The sequence below is a fragment of the Quercus lobata genome, chromosome 8 (genome assembly GCF_001633185.2).
Source record: "Quercus lobata isolate SW786 chromosome 8, ValleyOak3.0 Primary Assembly, whole genome shotgun sequence".
NCBI classification, from domain to species: domain Eukaryota; kingdom Viridiplantae; phylum Streptophyta; class Magnoliopsida; order Fagales; family Fagaceae; genus Quercus; species Quercus lobata.
Window position 1 is genome coordinate 47598914 of NC_044911.1, and position 20516 is coordinate 47619429.

General features: G+C 39.6%; 1 protein-coding gene, 1 long non-coding RNA gene and 1 pseudogene across 2 annotated transcripts; 1 reads left to right on the forward strand and 2 right to left on the reverse strand.

Moving 5' to 3' along the window:
* Nucleotides 1-8673: 8673 nt before the first annotated feature.
* On the forward strand, nt 8674-9385 carry LOC115954986. Its single transcript, XR_004083995.1, has 3 exons — nt 8674-8740; nt 8880-8991; nt 9292-9385. It is a non-coding gene; the product is annotated as an uncharacterized LOC115954986 (long non-coding RNA).
* A 328-nt stretch (nt 9386-9713) lies between these two features.
* On the reverse strand, nt 9714-11808 carry LOC115956988 (anthranilate N-methyltransferase-like). The gene is made up of 3 exons (XM_031075243.1): nt 11588-11808; nt 10484-10862; nt 9714-9755 (listed from the first exon to the last, which is right to left on the reverse strand). Exons 1-3 carry the CDS (start codon nt 11806-11808, stop codon nt 9714-9716), a joined length of 642 nt encoding a protein of 213 aa, XP_030931103.1.
* A 2491-nt stretch (nt 11809-14299) lies between these two features.
* Nucleotides 14300-16891, reverse strand: LOC115956989 (annotated as a pseudogene).
* Between the last annotated feature and the right edge of the window lie 3625 nt (nt 16892-20516).

Genomic DNA, 20516 nt, shown 5'->3' on the forward strand with positions numbered 1-20516 from the left:
TAAAGCAGCATATAAAAGCTCTTATCAAAAGACATAAGGATGATCGTAGGAGGAACCACAGCATCTAGCTCGTCCAAGAAGGCACGTAAAACCTACTTACAGATGGTTCAAAACGTCCAATTGACAGGATTCATCCCAAAGATGGCACGAATCAACAACCCTATCATTAGGTTTACAGAGGAAGATGCCAAGCATCTCCACCACCTTCATGAGGATGCACTCATGGTTAGCATTCGAGTGGGATACTACAACACCCACCAAGTTCTTGTGGATAATGGGAGTTTCGCCGACATCCTCTACTACCCAGCGTTCCAACAGATGAGGATTGATAGGGAATGACTAATTCCAGTTAACGAACTACTTGTTGGATTCGGAGGAACAAGGGTACACCCCTTAGGAGCGGTCACTTTGTTCGTAACAGTCAGAGATTACCCACAGTAGATAACCAGGGATGACATGTTCCTGGTTATTGACTATTCGCCCGCTTACAATGCCATATTAGGTCATCCCACTTTGAATTCGTGGAAGTCTATAACTTCAACTTACCATTTGATGATTAAGTTCCCCACAGAGTACGAAATAGGAGAGATATGAGGAGATCAAGTAGCGACGCGTGAATGGTACATTACTATGCTGGAAATGGACGATCATTTGCAAACTATGTATATAGAAGAACAGTGGACAATGGTAGAACCAGTGGAAGGATTGGAAGAAGTACTCCTTGATGATTCTAGGCCTGAACGAATGACCAAGATCGGCACTCTGGCTAGCCCGCTAGTCCGTTAAGCACTGATGACATTTTTGAGGAAAATCGGGATGTATTCGCCTAGAGTCATAAAGACATGCCCAGAATTGATCCATCCATCATAGTCCATAGGTTAAATGTGTCACCCTCCTTCTCCCCCATCCTTTAGAAAAAGTGGGTGTTCGCACAAGAGCACGACAAGGTCATAGCAAAAGAGGTTCGCAAATTACAAGAAGCAAACTTCATCCGAGAAGTGTACTACCCCGACTGGCTAGCCAATGTAATGATGGTCAAGTAAGCCAATGGAAAGTGAAGGATGTGCATGGACTTCACGGACCTAAACAGGGCCTGCCCCAAGGATAGCTATCCTCTCCCGTGGATTGACATCTTGGTGGACTTAACAGCAAGATACTAGTTACTAAGTTTCATGGACGCTTTCTCTGGATACAACCAAATCAAGCTGAATGAGACCGATCAAGAGAAGACTTCATTTGTCACCAGCTAGGGTCTCTTTTGCTACAAAGTGAAGCTATTCAAACTCAAGAACACGAGTGCTACATATCAAAGGTTGATGAACAGAATGTTCGTTCATCATATTGGAAGGAATGTGCAAGTTTACGTGGACGAAATGTTGGTAAAAAGCATTCGAGAGGACAACCACTTCAACGACCTCTAAGAGACCTTCAACACCCTTCGGTCTTACAACATGAAATTGAATCCAAGCAAGTGTGCCTTCAGGGTGACGACAGAAAAATTCCTAGGATTCACGGTATCCCAAAGGGCTATTGAGGTCAACCCGGAAAAGATACAGGCCATAATGGAGTTAACACCGCCAAAGACAATTAAGGAGGTACAAAGCCTGAACAACAAGGTAGCTGCATTAAACAGGTTTATCTTAAGAGCAACAGGTAAGTGCCTACCTTTCTTCCGCACATTAAAGAAGTCATTTGAATGGATGACCAAGTGTCAACAAGCATTTGAAGACCTGAAGTCATATCTTTCTTCCCCGCCATTGCTAAGCCCGTCTAAACTCGGGGAAGAACTATTCCTATACCTAGCCGTCTCCACGATCGCTGTCAGCGCAACTTTAATTAAGGAAGAGGACGAGGTACAGAAGCCTGTGTACTTCACAAGCCAAGCACTTTGAGGAGCGGAAGATAAATACCCCCCAATGGAAAAGCTCACTTTCACATTAGTAACTACGGCACGAAAGCTCAAGCTGTATTTCCAAGCACACATTGTAGTCATCCTAATAGACAAGCCCCTACGAAGAGCAATGAGCGGCCCTGAAGCTGATGGACAAATGGCATTATGGGCGGTTGAATTGAGCGAGTTTGACATACAGTATCGACCACGTACAACTCTAAAAGGGCAAGTAATCGTTGACTTCATCGCAGAGTTCACCCCCGTAGAAGGCCAGGGGGCAAAATCGAGCCTACAATGAAGTATCCACATAGACAGATCTTCCAACAAGCAAGCGAGCTAGTGTGGTACTCCACAGCCCAGAAGGGAATAAGGTCGAGTGCATGGTCCGTCTTGATTTCCCTACAACTAATAACGAGGCAGAGTACGAAACTTTGATAGCATGGTTGGATCTTGCGAAGGTGACAGGGGCTGCAAATATGGTCGTGTGTTGCGATTCCCAGGTAGTGACCAGTCAAGTTAATGATGACTATGACTGCAAGAACGAACGGATGAAGAAATACCTAGAGCAAGTGAAGAATCAGGTAGGTGACCTCCAAGTAAAATTTGTTTAGATACCAAGGGAGGAAAATGAGAATGTCAACCATCTTGCTAAAGTTGTGTTGGCAAAGTACATGCTCATCCCCAGTTAGGTACTATCCTTCATTTAAATATCACCATTAATAGACGGCATTAGTGTACAAGAAATAGGTCCTAGGGACTATTGGACAACACCAATAATCTCCTACCTAAAGGACGGCGTGTTGCCTGATGGAAATGAGGTTACAAGGAAGTTGAAGGTTCAAGCAGCTCGTTTCATTCTGATTAAAGACGTTCTATATAAAAGAGGCTTCTCTCAAGCGTACCTGAGGTGCCTCATCCCTAAAGAGGTAAACTATGTCATGCGAGAAGTCCTCGAAGGAGTCCGCAGAAACCATTTTGGATCACGGTTGTTAGTGCACAAACTAATCCAGGTGGGATACTTCTAGCCAACCATACAGAAGGATGCCTATGCGTATGTCAAAGCTTGCAACAAGTGTCAGAGATTTGGCAACCTCATCAGGCAATCGACAGAAGAGCTCACCCCAATGACGGCCCCATGACTGTTCACTCAATGGGGGTTAGATATCATGGGCCCCTTCCCAATAGCAGTTAGACAATTGAAGTTCCTAGTAGTCGGTATAGACTACTTCACTAAGTGGGTAGAAGCTGAAGCCTTGGCCACCATCACGAAGAAGAATGTCCGAAGCTTTGTATGGAAGAACATCATTTACAAGTACGGTATTCCTATAGTGTTGGTCTCGGACAACGGGAAGCAGTTTGACAACGATGCATTCAAAGACTTTTGCTTGTAGCTAGGAATTAAGAACCACTACTCATCGCCCGCCCACCCTTAGGCTAATGGACAAGTTAAGGTCACGAACTGATCCTTGCTCAAAATTATCAAGACTCGGCTCGAAGGGGCAAAAGGTATATGGCCGGATGAACTACCAAGTGTTTTATGGGTTTATGGGCATACAAGACGACGACAAGGATGCCTACAAGGGAGACACCATTTCAACTAGCACACGAAATCAAGGCGGTCATCCCGACTAAAGTAGGACTTACAAGCTATAGAGTAGGGAATCATGATGAGAGAAAAAATGATGAAGCAATGCGCCTACAACTTGATCTAGTGGATAAAGTCAGAACAACGACTGAGCAAAGGTTAACACAATACTAGAACCTCATGGCCAAGCACTACAACTCCAAAGTCAGACACAGGGACTTCCACGTTGAAGATCTTGTCTTGAGAAAGGTAACAGGCACCACAAAGGATGCCTCCCAGGGAAAGCTAGGACCTAATTGGGAATGGCCGTACAAAATTGCATTATGGCAAAGGAAGGGAACATACCACTTGGAGACATTGGAGGGGAAAATGTTGCATCACCCATGGAACACGAAGCACCTAAAGAAGTACTACCAATAGATAGTGACGCGAAAAACAACATTCCTCATTTCCAGTTTACTTCCTTTTAGTTAATTTTTATTATTTATAGTACTTTTAAGCCCGAACGGCAGTTTCCTACTTTTTCTTTTTTAAAAGAACAATTTCTATGCATATTTATCACATAATAAGAGGAGTTATTCAGAAATACCTTGTGCATGCTATTTACATTTCGAAATTATCATTATTAAGTCCACAATGGACAGATTCATCCTAAGGGGTGATTAAGATTATATCAAGTCCATAAGTGGACGGGTTCACCAAAGAGTGAGATGAAATTAGTCTATAGTGGATGGGTTCATCCTAAGGGGTGATCAAAATTATATCAAGTCCATAAGTGGACAGGTTCACCAAAAAGTGAACTAAAAATTAGTCCACAAGTGGACGAGTTCACTAAAGAATGAGATGAAATTAGTCCATAAGTAGACGGGTTCATCCTAAGGGGTGATCAAGATTATATCAAGTACATAAGTGGACGGGTTCACCAAAGAGTGAACTAAAAATTAGTCCACAAGTGGACAGGTTCACCAAAGAGTGAGCTGAAATTAGTCCATAAGTGGACAGGTCCATCTTAAGGGGTGATCAAGATTATATCGAGTCCCTAAGTGGATGGATTCACCAAAGTGTGAGCTAAAAATTAATCCAAAAGTGGACGGGTTCGTCAAAGAATGAATTGAAAGTCCATAAGTGGATGGGTTCATCCTAAGCGATAATCAAAGATAATATAAAGTCCATAAATGGATATGGTTCACTTTAAGTGGACGGGTTCATCTCAAGGGACGAGTCAAAATTATAAATGGACGAGTTTGTCCAAAGGGATTATCAAAAAGTCATGATAAGACTGACCCACCCCTGAGGATAGCATAAATATTGTAAAGTCCACAAGTAAACAGATGGACGAGTATATTAAATTCTCCAATAAATAGTCAAACTAGCAAGAATTTAGAAATAGAAAGCAATATATGAATGAACAAGCATAAGCGATGGATAAATAGAGATAATTAATAAAAGCCCATAAAAAGGCAAATGTTTGGATTGATGGAAGAAAATAAGCACAGTTCTTTCAAAAAAGTTAAAAGCTAGAAATTTACAAGTAAAAAAGAAAAAATCTACGACTGGACGGCAAGGGTATCTTAGGCATTCTCCTCCACGGTTTGATCCCCTTCAAGGTGACGAGCAGCATCCTTCACAGATTTTTCTTTGTTAACATTAACACCATCACCGTCACCTTGAGGGTTGGGGTTGGTCTCATCGACGAAGAGCTCGTCGGTTCCTTCGAAGTAGACGGGCTAGGTAGGAGTCTGAGCCTGGGCATCAATGAAAACATGAGAACGATCCAGGTTAGAGAAGAAGCTTTGACCTGACGGAAGCAGTCGTCAAAACCATCAGCAAAGAAGCCACCAAGCTCCTTCAAGAGGGCGTTGGAGTCACGGTACTCTCGTACCGCATCCTCCTTGGCCTGACGAAGGTGACGCTTTACCTCCGAGATCTTTACCTCCTTATCCTTAAGAATCTTCTTCAACGCCTCAACTTATGCCTCCGACTCCTTCAAAAGCTGCTTTGTATAATCAAGCTCGGTAATCTAGACATCCTTCCAGGCCGTCAACTCCCTCAGCTTTGAGTCCTTCGCCTCCACCTTCTTCCTCTGACGGGTGATCACTGTCTCGTGGGACATACATCGGTCCATGAGACCTTTCATCATGACGACCCCCTGCATGAGTCAAAGACTAATGTTAAAACAAGACAACAATGAGAAGTAACGGAGTAAAGAGGACGAAAAAACATACCTGAACCAAACTGAATAGGCTCGTCTCCCTCATGGCCCTAGTGGCATGATTGCCCAAGTCTTCATAGTCGTCGTCTTGGATGATGGATGACAACTACTTAAGTGCATACCCTGAGTCCTCACGAAGGAGGACGGGGTGCTTCTTAGTGACAGGGTCAGTACCCGTCATCAGTCCCTTCCCTTTCCCCTATCCAGGCTTATGGGGCAGCTTGCTGATGGCAGCAGTCTTACCAACGGTTGGCTCCACAACCACTTTGGGCTTCTTAGGTGGACAGTCCACCTTCTCGGATGGCTTCCTTTTGGTAGACGAATTGGCCTGGCCCGTCGCCTTAGGAGGTAAGCTCCCTTCCTGCTTTTTCTTAGCAACTTGTTGCTTGATATAAGCTCTTCTCCTGCTTTCTTCCATAAGGTGGATGAATAAAAGGGTTAGAAGACTTAAAAGCAAAGAAAGAAATCAAGATATTGGGCAACGGACTTACGCTTGCGAACTTGTTTGTCGTAGCGACGGGTTGCCTTAGTTGGTTTATGACCATCACAATACCAATGTAGAGTGTCCAAGGTGATGAACTTAGTCCACGATCTCTCGGATAGCTTAGTAGTTGTGAAAATCTTTTCCAAGAAGCTCCACTCTTCAAGTGTGACTTCTGGATGGTCCCGAGGTGCAATAGGAGATGGTTAGAATATCAAATATAGCAAAAACAGGTAAAATCCTAATACAGATGGATACATACCGGACAGGGGCATAATGCCCCAGGTTTTGTCCATAGGCATATACTCTTGGTCACTAGGATGACACATCCATTCTTCACCTTGGATGAAAAAATAGCAACTCTTCCAGTTCCTATTGGAGTCGGGGGTGTCGAATACTAGTCTAAGCAATGGGCTTCTTGGCAAAGAAACTATACATGCGTCTTGACTGAGTAATTTCAGATGGATTGTAACAATGGACAAACTCTTCCACCGTCATCCTACATGCCCTGTCGATTATCACCCCATACAGCACTTCGTGCCCAGAAATACTCTCCAAGCATTCAGAGAGATTTGGGTGACGGCCAATCTAAGATATTGGAAAAGACAACGGTGAAGAGCACTTAGAAGGAACCTAAGTCCCACTTTCAACATCTGCTCATATACACCGATGTCTTCTACACCCTTATAGTAACATTTTTCACGTTTGAGGCATAAATGCATCGAAATGTTGATGGGTATCTGGTACTTCTCCCTAAGTGTGTTGAAGTGTTGTTGTTTGACGAACGAGTAGAAATCATTTATCGTCCACAACGGGAGCATAATGAACTCCCTGAATTCATCAGGGCCAATGACAAACTGGATGAGGGGCTCATCATTTCATATGCCTTCATTTGAATCACTTTCTGATCCTTCTACATCCAAATCATCATCTTCCAAGGAAGGTGAGTTGGCAAATGGGACCCTTTCATCTGAAGAGGTGCCGGGGTTGTCCTGACCTAACAGATACACCTCATCGTAGCCCGTTCCCTCGCGGACACAAGACTGTTCACTCAACACACTAGACATCTATCACCTACACATGACGAACAAACCCTAAGACTCTGACAATCTACATAGACGACGAGTTGGCAAAATTTAAATAAATGACAAAGGAAATTCAACTAAGGTAAAGAATACTTACCGATTGAGCAAAGTGGAGAAGGCAATAGAAAAAGGTACAGCTGACGTAGCACCAAGTGAACGGTAATGCCAAGAAGACGGTAACACCAAACAGATAGTATGTCGGTTTGGTAAAGAGGACGGTAGTGCTCTTATTGTAGATTCATTGCAGAAAGTGAAAATGAAAGGTAAAGAAGCACGTATATACAAAGGTAACGGCAATTAACCATTAAAAATGTGCCACATGTACCTACAACATTTATGACCCTAGGCTAGGTTGTCAATCAGAACGCATCTCCCAAAGTTAAAGGTAGACCATCACTCCACAAACCCGTCCTAACATTGTATGACGAATCCATAGAATAAGGGGGCAACTGAAGAGGGTAAAATGGATGTAGACGGTCTCATTCTATGGAATCAATCATAAGCGATGGTGCTTTTAGCTCATGATCAAGATGAGGGATGAAGACGAAGTGTGTGTACATAAGAAGACGGATCCTCCATGAAGGATAGATGAGAAAATGGATAGATACAAAGTGGATGGGGGCAAAGTCACATGGCATCCACATGATTTAAGTAGTCCTCAAGAAACCTCAAAAGCAAATATCTTGCGCCTCACGATTAACCCTAATCAACAAAATTGTTATATAGAAAGAATTTTGTAAAATACGTGCTTTTATGAGGATCTTCCTTATAAGGAAAAGTTCCTCTTCCCTAAGAAAGAAAAAGTCAGTTCTACACTACTATAAAAACCCCAAAGCACTCACAAACCAAGGTACACATAATTTCCCCCTAGTTCTGGCACTCTAGAGTTATAAGAAGTTCTCTAACTTAACCTTTGGAGGGTCTTTGACCGGTACCACACCGATACTCTCCTAAGGTCTTCTTGTGCAAGTGTTGTCTTGAGCACGTGAGGACTATGTGACTTATTGACGATTTTCGGCATCATCACTGAATAAGGAAATTTACTTTTAGTTCATTCGGAGAAGCGTTTCTCTCTGTTGCGGTGGATTCTCTAAAAAAAAAAAAAAAAATTATTTGTGAATGGATTTGAATTTCAATTTTTTTTTTTGTAGTATAATGGTACAAAAGAAAAGAAAGAAAAAGTTGCTAGTGAATTTGGAATGTGCTAAAAAAACATGCCGTTAAATACAGAGACGGATCTCTACCGATTTGTTGTCCCCTTTGGGTTTTTTTTTTTTTTTTTTTTTTTTTTTTTTTTTAGTATCGGCATATCAGCTTTTGTTTTTGACAACGGTGGCTTTAGAATAGTATTTGACGTCCTCACAAGAAAAGAAGGCGTGTTTTCGCATCAATTTTTGCGCGGTAGAGAGGATTTGAAGCAGCCCTGCAGGCTGCTCCACGTCCGGTAATGGACACATACTCCTCTGGGGAAGAACTGGTTATTAAGGTGATAATAGTAGATGAATAGAGAGGGGGGATTATGGTTTAAATTTTGTTATTTTGAGCTTTGATTGCTTGCTTGTTGAAAGTTAAATGTCATACTGAAGAAGCTAAATATGTGAACTATGAATTTCTGTTAATGGTAGGCAAGAAAACCATATACAATAACTAAGCAACGGGAGAGATGGACGGAGGACGAGCATAATAAGTTTCTAGAAGCCTTGAAGCTTTATGGATGAGCATGGCAGCGGATAGAAGGTTACTCTCTTGTACCTTTAATATATATTTGTTTTCTCTGTTAATTTCTTTTCATATAGTTAATTGGTTATTCAGGTAGGGGCGCAAATTGAACTTTATGCAATCTATTATACAAATATAGGATGATTGGATTTTAAGAGATATCTTAAGCTGAATCCCTTGGAGATATATATATATATATATATATATATGCTGTCTCCTGTTAGGAAATGATATGAAATTCTATTTTTATGTACTTTTCTCTTAATTGGAGATCCGTTGATTTTTTCTCCTTTTTGTGTTTTACTTGGTGATGCGCAGAACATATAGGAACAAAGACTGCTGTGCAGATCAGAAGTCATGCACAGAAATTCTTTTCAAAGGTCAATTGCTACCTTCTCACCTTATGCTTGTATGAGATGTATTTTTTCAATTGCAAACAATATCTATACTCTTGTTTACAGTTATGGTTCATTAGTTCTCTCTTGAAACACTGTCGATAATTTTTATTCTCTTATTATATTTCATATAGCTCCATCATTGTGTATTACTAGTTTTCTTCGCATTTAACTATATGATAGAATGGTATTTGAGAGGGGACAAATTTTTTTGTTGTTCTTACATACGAGTGTTATGCGTATCTACATGCATACATACACCCTATGCATTTGGCATTTAAATTTGTTAAGAGCCCCTCTATGTGAAAGCACTACTTGTATGTACTTGGTCATAATGAGAAACAACTATTTCAACAGTTGTAGAGGCTGTATAAGTTCCTTCCCAGACTGCCATCAACAGTCACAAACAGCTCTTAAAAGCACAAAATATATGGAAATGAGATAAAAATAAAAGCCTGAAGTAAGACTAACCCGGACTTACACAAGCAAGACGAGATGGGGTGGGGTGGGAGAAATTATAGAGTCCTCTGGTGGACCATGTCACTTGTCCACCATTCTACTAAAAAACTTTCACTTGTTTAAAATTGCTGAGTCAGTAATTAATTTTTGTTTAAAAAAATTTTCTAACTAACAATTTTAAACAAGTGAAAGTTTTTAAGCGGAATAAGGGATCACATCGCTTGTCCACCATGTGGATCTTATAATTTCTCGTGAGATGGAGTGGAGTGGAGTGCTTGTGTGTGATCTAGATAAGGCCCAAGTCCACACTAGCCCCATATGTTAAGATATCTAAAGAGATTCACAATGAAGGTCAAAGTGTTGGGAAGTTGAACACATCCATACCAACAAGAATTTCACCAAATTAAGCAAACATTAGGAGTTACTCTCTCTGTCTCTCTCAATTTAGAATGCAGTTCTGGAGCGATGTAGTACAAAGAGATTGATAATATGAAGGTTGTAAAGAGTACAATAGACAGTACAACAGAAGAGACTTGGTGGAGCTGCACTTAATTCAACTCAAGTGATGAAATATAAAACGCAATATATCACCAACCAGTTTATTGGTCATTTCAATTTCAAATGCCAATAAGAGAGCTCGTCAAATTGAAAGTTACCTTTGGAGAAATGACACAAAAACACCACAATATTATTTCAAATATTATAGATCGAAGAGACATCATAACAGGAAAGGATGGGGCATGTTTTATGACGCGAGGCAAGTCAAAATTAATGCCCTTTATATTGGGGTATTTGGAAGTGATTAAGTTGAGTGCCACTCCAATGCCACCACCAACATCAACCACCTGCTTGAGGTTCTCAAAACCTTTGAAGGACTCAAGGATCTTCTTAACAATTATGGCAGTGCGGCTGAACATTGCTGTGTTGAAAACTTGACTTAACCTGCCGTCCCTGCCAGCATACTCATAGGCATGCATTCCATGGACCCTGTTAAATGGAAGTCCGCCTTCAAGAATGGCATTCTTCAGTTGAGACCTAACATTCATTCAATGCAACAACAAAGTTAGCCACCATTAGCAAATTTTTGATTAAGTCTGGGAACAACTAGCATAAGGCACACAGGTAATCCCTTTGAGATGGGTGTTAGACCACATTATTAAACTACTTGACTATGCCAAAAAATCAGCCACAACTACAATTCCTAATAGGTAACAATGATTATAATAACAACAATGAACATAAATCCAAGTACCCAAATGTCTTGTAGCCAGATGGCACCTACCAGTACTCCCGTCTCCCATGATGGGGTTCGACCCACCACCCCAAAAATAAATAAATAAAAAATATATATAAATATATATATATATAAATAACAACAATAATAATAAATCTTAGTATTGAATTAACAACACTTTGTCCTTATGCAAGTTTGTCATTGTCGTTTATCATTCTACTATACAAATATTACCATAAAAGTTAATTGAAAGTCCAAAAACTTAACAAAAATGATCAGCCCCAAGTGGGAGCAAAAGTAATATAACAAATTGACTAATCAACGAGTTATGTATGTCAAAGAGTGCTGTGGATTTAAGCAAATTATCCAAGGAACATTCTCTATGGCCCATAAGGAAACAAATCACAAAGCATGACATGAAGATTGCAAAACAGAACTAATTAAAACGAATAAAGAAATAAAGGGATTTCTTTATGATTAGAGAAAAGAAATAAAAAATTCAAAAAGTGATGACTGAGTCACTGACCAACCATCCAAGTAAACCTTGTCAAGAACCAAATCCATCAAGGGTGCCAAGGAAACCCCATCTTGTTGGTTACCACGCGCAAAGTACTTGGACACTGAAGTGAGACAGTATCGCCTGTGAAAAATATCATCATCCAAAGAGACACCAAGCACGCCATGGTGCACCAGTAGGCTACAAATGCGGTTAATCATGGCTGGTGTGTCCCAGTTGGTTGTGGGCATCTCGAGTTTATTAGAGTTGATTTCGCTAGCAAATCGTGTCTTAAAAACTCGAGTTTGTAAATCTCGAGTTCTTGCTCTAAAAAACTAAAGACCCCACTCTCTACTTCCTTCTTCCTTCTTCTTCTCCAACTCAAGATCTCAGCACCAGCATCAGAGTGGCTCTTGGAATTTAAAAAAAAAAAAATTAAAAAATAAATAAATAAGGCAGAATCGAAGAAAAAGAGAGAAAGCGGAGACAGACCTGATTCGCCATTGAGATGAGAACAAGTGGGTATGGGTCTCCTCTTCTCCGTGGGAATGAATAGCGTTTGTTGGGTTTTGGTTTAGGGTTCCGATCGGGATGAGTTGTGGCGCGATTGTTGGTTTTGGGTTTATGAGTTCCGATCAATGGTGTTGGCATGTTTGTTGGGGTGTTGGTGTTGGCAATTTTTTTTTATTGGAAAATTTTCTTTTCATTTTATTTTTGGGTGATTAGGGATTCATCTTTGAATTTTTGTATGATTTTGTCATAACATGAGAATTGCTATACAAATACGAATCGAATATGACTTTCGTCATAACATGATAATTCATCTTTGAGGGTGTACAGGACTTTTTAAGCATTTGATTGTTCATTTGAGTGTCTAGTTTTCATTCTAACACACCTATATATAATTAAAAGGAGGAATCCTTTGGGATAACTCCAAGATGCTAGTTAGATTTTTCAAATTTAAGACCTCATGAATCTTATGAGTTCTTTAGCAACTACAAAACCAATTCCTTGGAGTTTTTTAAGGGGTTGAATCAAGAGTTTGAAGCAATCTAAAGGGATTCATGCGCTACACAATGTATTTGGATTTAAATCATGGTTACTGGTCAATCGAGAAAAAAAATGGCTACAAATTAAAATTGAAATTTACCTTCATGAAAATGTTTTTTTTTTTTTTGATCTTAGACCTAGTTGTAAGGTTGAATTTTATCAACCATCTTGTTGGCTTTATTCTATGCCAAATTTGTTTGTATTTTAGCAATTAGTAACCCTGTATTTAGGTGGGAATCATATAAGGGTAGTGTGTAAGAGAATGTGAAGAAATGCTCAAGATTGTGCAAAGAATCAGGGACTCGCGACTAGATCTCGCGGGTAGCTAGTGGCTTGCAAACCGCCAGAAGTTGCACACGTGCCAAGCATGCAGAGAAGCTAAACCGTCATGCCAGTTGTAGCACAACAGGACAAAAAGTCCAGTCTAGCCATTCAGTTACCTCGCGGCTGGAACTCGCGACTCAATCAAGTCGCGAGGCCAAGCCACCAGCCAGCTCTGTTTTGGAAAAACTGACTCTTCACATTCCAAACACATACAAGTATAAATACCCCTTATACCCACGAATTGTGGAGAGCTTCCAGAGAGAATATTGAGAGAGAAACCCTAGAGAAAAAAAAGATTGGCTCATCCCCAATCTTCACATAGAGACTCTTCAAATTCCTCTACTCTCAACCTTTCCATTGTTACATCCTTAAAAGATACATTACCAAAACATTTTCTCACTATACCCACATCTGTGAGAAGGCCATTTAGTGCTTGGGAATCAGTTAGGAAGGGACCAATTGCATATTAGTTGATACTATGGGCTATAGCGGAATCCGGTAAGCTAAAGAATAAATAGGTTCGGCGTAACCTCGTTGGAGTAGGAGCTTGGAGGGCTTAGGTACACTATGTAGATTAGGCTTGGAGGATCTTCTGCTGTTCATGTATCCCAACTACATTCTTTAGTGGATTATTTACCGCTTGGAGGGCAGCGAAGAGGTTTTACGCCAAGGGCTTCGGTTTCCTCTTCAATAACACATTGTTGTGTTGTCCTTGTGTTTGCATCTCTCTTCCCTTAATTTTTGTCATTTAATTTCTATTGTGGATGTGATTTTATTTGGTTGAGATTGTTTATCAATTTTGTTATATGCTTATGTTCATATTCCGCAAATTAATTGTTTGATAATAAGCTTAAATTGATAATTTGGAAATTGGGGGTCTAAACGTTCATAGTGTTTTATACACATTTTGAACATTCACTAGTGTATCCCCAAAGTTTTCAACCAAAGGAATAATCATTGCCGCGACGAGTGGGCAGAGGTAAATCCTTGGCCCAGGAAGTTTTTCCAAATTGCTGGGGCTCGAATTCGGACTCTTTCACCTCCATTGAAGACAACTACTTTGGGATTGAGTACCCAACCACTCAGCCAACCCCATTGGGTTCTTCATGAAAATGTTGTCCCCTTTAAGAATACTTTCGAATGTATCTCCTCCTAAATGTTCCACACTTGCAACATAAGTTAACGCACCTCTTTATCTACATAACTTGTGTATTTATACAACCTATCTAGGCTTTTAAAATAATGAGATTAGCATTATTATTCCATAAAATTCATATGTTGATCCCATCGTTTTAAAAATCGAACCAACTGGGCAAATCGGTTCAACTGGGAATAGGTCACCAACCCAGTCCGATTAAAACCCTAAAATCAGCTAGAACCAATTAAAAACAGGTAAAAAATGGGAATCAGGAGCAAAAATTATTCATTGACAGTGCCGGTTTTAAAACTATGGTTAATTCAACTTTAAATTGATAAGATTCGAAAAACTCCTTAACAATATTGTTAAAAAAAAAAAGGAGACTGAGTTAAAATAATACTGGAATACAGTGGGGCATGTTGTATAACATGAGGCAAGTCGAAATTAATGCCTTTGATGTGGGGATATCTGGAAGTGATAAAGTTAAGAGTAACTCCTAGACCATCGCCAACATCAACTAATTGCCTGAGTTGCTTTTCATATGAAACATTGCTTTATTACAATGAACTTTTCATAAGTCCTCATTTCGTGGCCGACATTGAACGGTGGTTCACCAATAGGACTATTCAGGATTTCTTAAGTTCCAAGTATGGTCCGCCAAGCAACATGTACATAAGCTGTCCATTGCATCATAGTGGTGCCATATCGTTTGTCCAAAAATCTTCGTTAAAAATAAGGTTAGACAGAGTCCATGGAAGAAACCAATGTGAATTTGAAACTTCATATAGACACAGAAAGCCATAGAGTGCTTTTTGCTGAAGCTGGCAAGGATTTCATTGACTTCCTCATTCACATTCTAGCCCTGCCGGTTGGAACTTTCATTCCGCTTCTCAAAAAGCAAGGAATGGTGGGCAGCTTGGGGAGCATTTACGAGAGCATTGAAAGTTTTACCATATACATACCTTCAACTCGTAACGATAATAGTGTGGTTGAGCATTGTTGTGTTAAAAACCCGATTGAACCTAGGGTCCAAGGAAGGATACTCAAACATATGCATGCCATAGACGTTGAACAGAATTCCTCCCTCAAGAATTGCATCTTTCAATTGGGACCTACAACAAATTTAGGTTAGATACCATATCTTCTTTATTACAAATTTTAGCAGCATGTGAATTAGTTTGTTGGAGTTTTAGCTTAATATATTTGGTTCTAATTTTTTCATATTAATTTCTCAATTAAATAATAATAATTGTACGTGGGATATCCACTCAAGCATGTATATATAATTGTATACCAAACGTGATGGACCACTAGAGTAGGAGTACTAGACTAGGGTTTCATAACAAACCCACTTCCAAGGAGTGCCAAAGTTGTCGTGAAACATGACATCTACATTGCTTCCTCAAAGATATAAACAACGAGACTTTGTATTACCTTGCTCCATCCATTGCTGAGTGTTGGGTTAAGATAGCTTGACCCCGATTAATTAATTCAATTACCTAAATTGATTAATTAGGTCAAATTACATGCAAATCGTGGAGACACTAACAAATCACCAATTAAACTAAATGCAGTGGAAAATAAATTAGACACAATGATTTGTTGACAAATAGGGAAAACCTCTCACAAGGCAAAAACCCCCACCGAGTGATTTTAAGGTCACCACTCCCAAGAATTCACTAATTAACAATTAAGCAGTTACAAGTATAAGTAATCTTACCACTACCCTGGCCTATCCCAAAATATCAACCCACAATTGAACCCTTACTCTAATACCTAATTGGACTTAATCTTCTGGTAGCCTTCTTTTACTTGATGCAAAATCTTCAATCTATGACTAACCCTTTTACACAGATTCCAGTACGTGACTAACTCTAGCAACTTGAATGGATGTTGTTGGCTGCAAAGTTCTTCACTTCATCAACAATGAAGATCAAGAAGCACTTGGTTACAAAATCCTATGATGTACAAACGCAGTAGCTTCTTGGTTTTTGTATTCGTATGTGACGACTCTTAAAATAAGCCTTATATATGTCTAAGGTTGTGAGAAAAGAAACCCTAAACAAATACATAAGCTTAGGCCAAATTTCAGATCTGAAAATCGTAATTCTCGATAGATCGAGCTTCTATCGAGGCATTTGTCGAGCTTCTCATTTAGTCTTGATAGTAGTATCTATCGAGACTTAATGAAACAACTTTTCTTCACTTGTTTCTTGGATCAATCTACATGTCTTTAATACGAACACATGATATACTTGAACAACATATTCTTGATGTATTAAACCCAATTTAAATCTACCCAATTATAAATAAAGTGCATTTTGTCAAAAGATTAGTCAATTACATAAAATATGACCCTAACACTGAGCAATTCAGAGCAAGGTAATGTATACGAAGCAGATCATGAATAAAAACAGGAAAAAAGACATGACACACCAACTAGCCAAGGAAGACCTTGTCTTGAAGCAAGGCCATGAAGGGACCCGATGAAACGCCATCTTCATTAGGCACAAAGTGTTTAGACACAGGAGTAAGACTGTAGAGCCTCTGGAAAGAACCATAGTTCCCAACGTCAACAACCATAGCGCAACCAAGCATAGAGTCGCTGACTAGCAGCTTAAGAATGCAATATTGTTGCGTCAGGATCTTGGTGGGCATCTAAGCTACAATCTGTGAAGGAGAAAGCATGGCTCCAGGACCTACTTTGGCTAAGATATCAAAAACCCCAAGCTCAATGGCCGAGTGCAAGGCCATGGGCAGCACAATGGATGTCACCAGTTGCATGGCATAGGAGAAACTCTCTTCTTCTTCTGTTTTTTGATCACCATCAAGAATGCTTCAATGGGATTCTTTGGGAGAGGCCATTAAATAAACTTTGAATTGATTTGAACCTCTTTTGTTCACAAACTGGAAATTTTGTTTATTGGATTTATAGAGATTGAATGATTTAGGGATGCGAATGTTGGGTGCATTGCACCACATGGGTCCAGCCTACACTTTGGCTTAACTCATTAAATGAGCTTGTTGGACAAGCTACTAAGAAGTCAGCTTAAAGGAGCTTCCTAAAGAAGCTTGCCAAAAGGAAGAATTGAAGTTATCTTTTTCTCTAATATTACGTACAAAAGTCAAAGCAAGTTGGCTTGCATTTATTGTGAATTGATGACAAGCGTGTGAAAGGAAGAAAAGAAGATAAAGATGAAGAAATAAAAATAAATGTCATTCAGCCATTCGGTGCAGAGAGAGTCCCAAAGTGTGAGAAGAGTGCAGTCTTGAAAAACTGCGTGAGTGAGAGCAAGCAAAAGAGGAGAAAAACACATACAATAAGAGAAAATTGTAAAAGATAAACAGTAAAGAAAAGAGCCATGAGTGAAAAGAAAAATAGAGTTTTTCTTTGCTCAAGTTATATATCTAATTGTTGTAATCTTTATTTAATATAGTGAAATTATTTAGAGTTTGTCCTGTAATTTTTCCCTTCAAAGAGAAATGATTTTTCATATAAATTATTGTGTTCTTGTGTGGTTGTGCTTCCACTGTACTTGCCGAAACTTATTCCCACTTATATAGTGTTAGAAATACTGAATGATTGTATTGTATTTCACACCATAATAGAACATACACAAGTGCCTTTATATAAGAGGCATATGTGTGTAGTACAAGCAAGAATGTAGTACAAGAATATGTGCTATACAAGTAATCTAGTTAGGCCTAAAGCCCACAACACTATATATGTTAATAACCCCCTTCAAACTCAAGGTGGATGTGAAACCAGTTTGAAGTTGTCAACCAAATCACGAAGGCGTCTCTTAGAATGTGACTTGGTGAAGATATCTACAAGTTGATCTTTAGAGGAGACTAAGATCAGCTTGAGAGCACCATGGACAAGATGATAACAGATAAAATAACAATCGATCTCAATATGTTTAGTTCGTTCGTGGAAGACATCATTGTGAGTAATATGAATGGCACTTTGGCTGTCACAATAAAGAGGAGTAGAAGAAGATATGGACATACCTAAGTCTTTGAGAAGCAATCATAGTCAAAGGAGCTCAAATGTGGTATCAGCAAGGGCATGATATTCTGCTTCAGTACTGGAACAGGCCATATGAGTTTGTTTCTTACTTCACTAAGAAATCAGAGAAGAACCAAGAAGAAAGCAATAACCAATGGTGGACCTGCGATCAGTGGGGTCTCCAGCCCAATCAACATCAGAAAATGCACGAAAAATAAGAGAAGACTGAGCAGAGTAGAAAAGACCATGGAAGAGAGTGCCTTTTAGGTATCGAAGAATGCACAGAACAGCAGCATAGTGAGTCGATCATGAAGCAAACAGATACTGGCTCACTTGGTGAACAGCATAGAAAATGTCTGGACGAGTGACAGTGAGATAAACTAGGCTACCAACCAAGCATCTTTAAAGAGAGGGATTAGACAATGGTTTCCCTCCTGAGGGAGTTAGATGCGCATTAAGCTCAACTGGAGTGTCAACAGTCTTGATATCAGTAAGTCCAGCTCGAGACAAGAGTTCAGAGGCATACTTGACTTGAGTAATATAAATTCTATCTATAGAATGAGTGATTTCAAGACCCAAGAAGTAGCTAAGATATCCAAGATCTTTCATCTCAAACTGCTGACCAAGAAAATCCCTTGAGTTCTTGAATGCCACTGAGGTCATCACCAGTTATGATCATATCATCCACATACAAGATAAGTAAAATAGTGCCTTTGTCAGTGCAACAAAGAAATAAGGCAGAATTATAATGACTGGCCATGTAATCCAAGCAAGAGATGGTAGAGCTGAATTTGACAAACCAAGCTTGTGGAGCTTGTTTAAGGCCATAAAGTGCACGTCAAATGTGACAAACCTTGTTTGATTCAACAGAAAGACCAGGAGGAGGTTGCATATAAACTTCTTCACTTAAATCCCTATTAAGGAATGCATTTTTGACATCCATCTGAAAAATGTCCCATTTACTGGTAGCAGCAACAACTAAAAGCGCACAAACAAATGAGATACGAGCAACCGGAGTAAAGATCTCTTTATAATCAATCTCATACTCTTGTGTAAAACCTTTTGCAACAAGATGAGCTTTTTAGCGATCAATGGACCCATCAGAGTGAGTCTTAATCTTGTAGATCCACTTACAACCAACCATAGATTTCCCAGGGGGGGAGAGTCACCAAATCCCAAGTATGGTTTTTAGATAATACAACAAGTTCCTCTTTCATTACAATCTGCCATAAAGGGTCAGTGGAAGCCTCACAATAGGTGTGAGGCTCATGCAGGCAAGGGTAGTGTAACAATGATAGTTAAGTAAATGTGCAGGAATGGTCTTACCCGAGTTGTGTGACAAGGTGGAATGTCTTGTGCAAGATCTTCAGGCGAAGCAGGAGCAGGGGACCCAAGCTCAGGGTTGGGTAACTCGTCTTCAACCAATTCATCTTCCACTTGTTCATTAAAGGGTGAACTGGGAAAGGGATCAAGGATATCTGGTGGTTGGACAGAGAAGTCTACATGAGAATCAAGAGCAGCTGCAAGAAGATCAGGAGTAGCTACAGAAGGAATATGTGCCTCATCTGGAAAAAGATCTAAGACAGAGGAAAAAGATAGGGAGGCATGGAAGTGAGAAAACTCGACAAAGGAGCGACGTTCCTAAAAGACAACATTGCGGGAGATACAAAGACGATGAGAGACAGGATCATAACACCAATACCCCTTTTAAGTTTCACCATAGCCAAGAAAACAACAAAACCTTGACCGAGGCTTAAGTCTGTTATGCTCATATGGCTAAAGAAGAACGAAACAAGCAGAACCGAAAGAGCGAAGGTGGTGATAGTCTTAAGCTAACCCAAAAAGGCGCTCATATGGAGTTTGATTTTGGATAATAGGACTTGGAATGCGATTAATAGCATGAAGAGCAGCTTTGCCCCAAATATGAGTAGGAACTTTGGTAGAGAAAAGGAGAGCAAGAAGAGTGTCAAGAATATGACGAAGTTTTCATTTGGCTCTACCATTTTGCTGAGAGGTACCTGGACAAGTTAGTTGATGAATAGTGCCATAGGAATGTAAAACAGCTTGGAAAGCATATTGAGTGTATTCAAGAGCATTATCAAATCGAAAAATTTTGATGTGTGTGGAAAACTGAGTTTCAACCATTTTTACAAAATTAGAATATACTTGCAATAATTCATGATTGATGTTTCATATTAAAAATCCAGCTATAGTGAGAGTAATTATCAACAAAGACAACAAAATATCGAGACCCACCAATACTAAAGATAGAAAAAGGCCCCAAACATCAAAATGAATAAGGTAAAAGATATCAATGGATATTGATTCACTAGTATTGAAAGGCAAAGCTAGTTGTTTTCCTAACTGACATGAAACACAATCAAAATTTTCTATAAACAGTGAACCTAGCAAACCTCTAGAAGCCAATTGTTGTACCC

Bases quoted from the DNA above. Each gene is read 5' to 3' on its own strand.
- LOC115956988 (XM_031075243.1), bottom strand. From the start codon at position 11,808: ATGCCCACAACCAACTGGGACACACCAGCCATGATTAACCGCATTTGT. The intron at 10,863-11,587 runs GTCAGTGACTCA...AATGAATGTTAG, and splicing joins AAGGTTTACTTGGATGGTTG to GTCTCAACTGAAGAATGCCA. The intron at 9,756-10,483 runs GTAACTTTCAAT...TGTTGATGGCAG, and splicing joins TTTGTGTCATTTCTCCAAAG to TCTGGGAAGGAACTTATACA.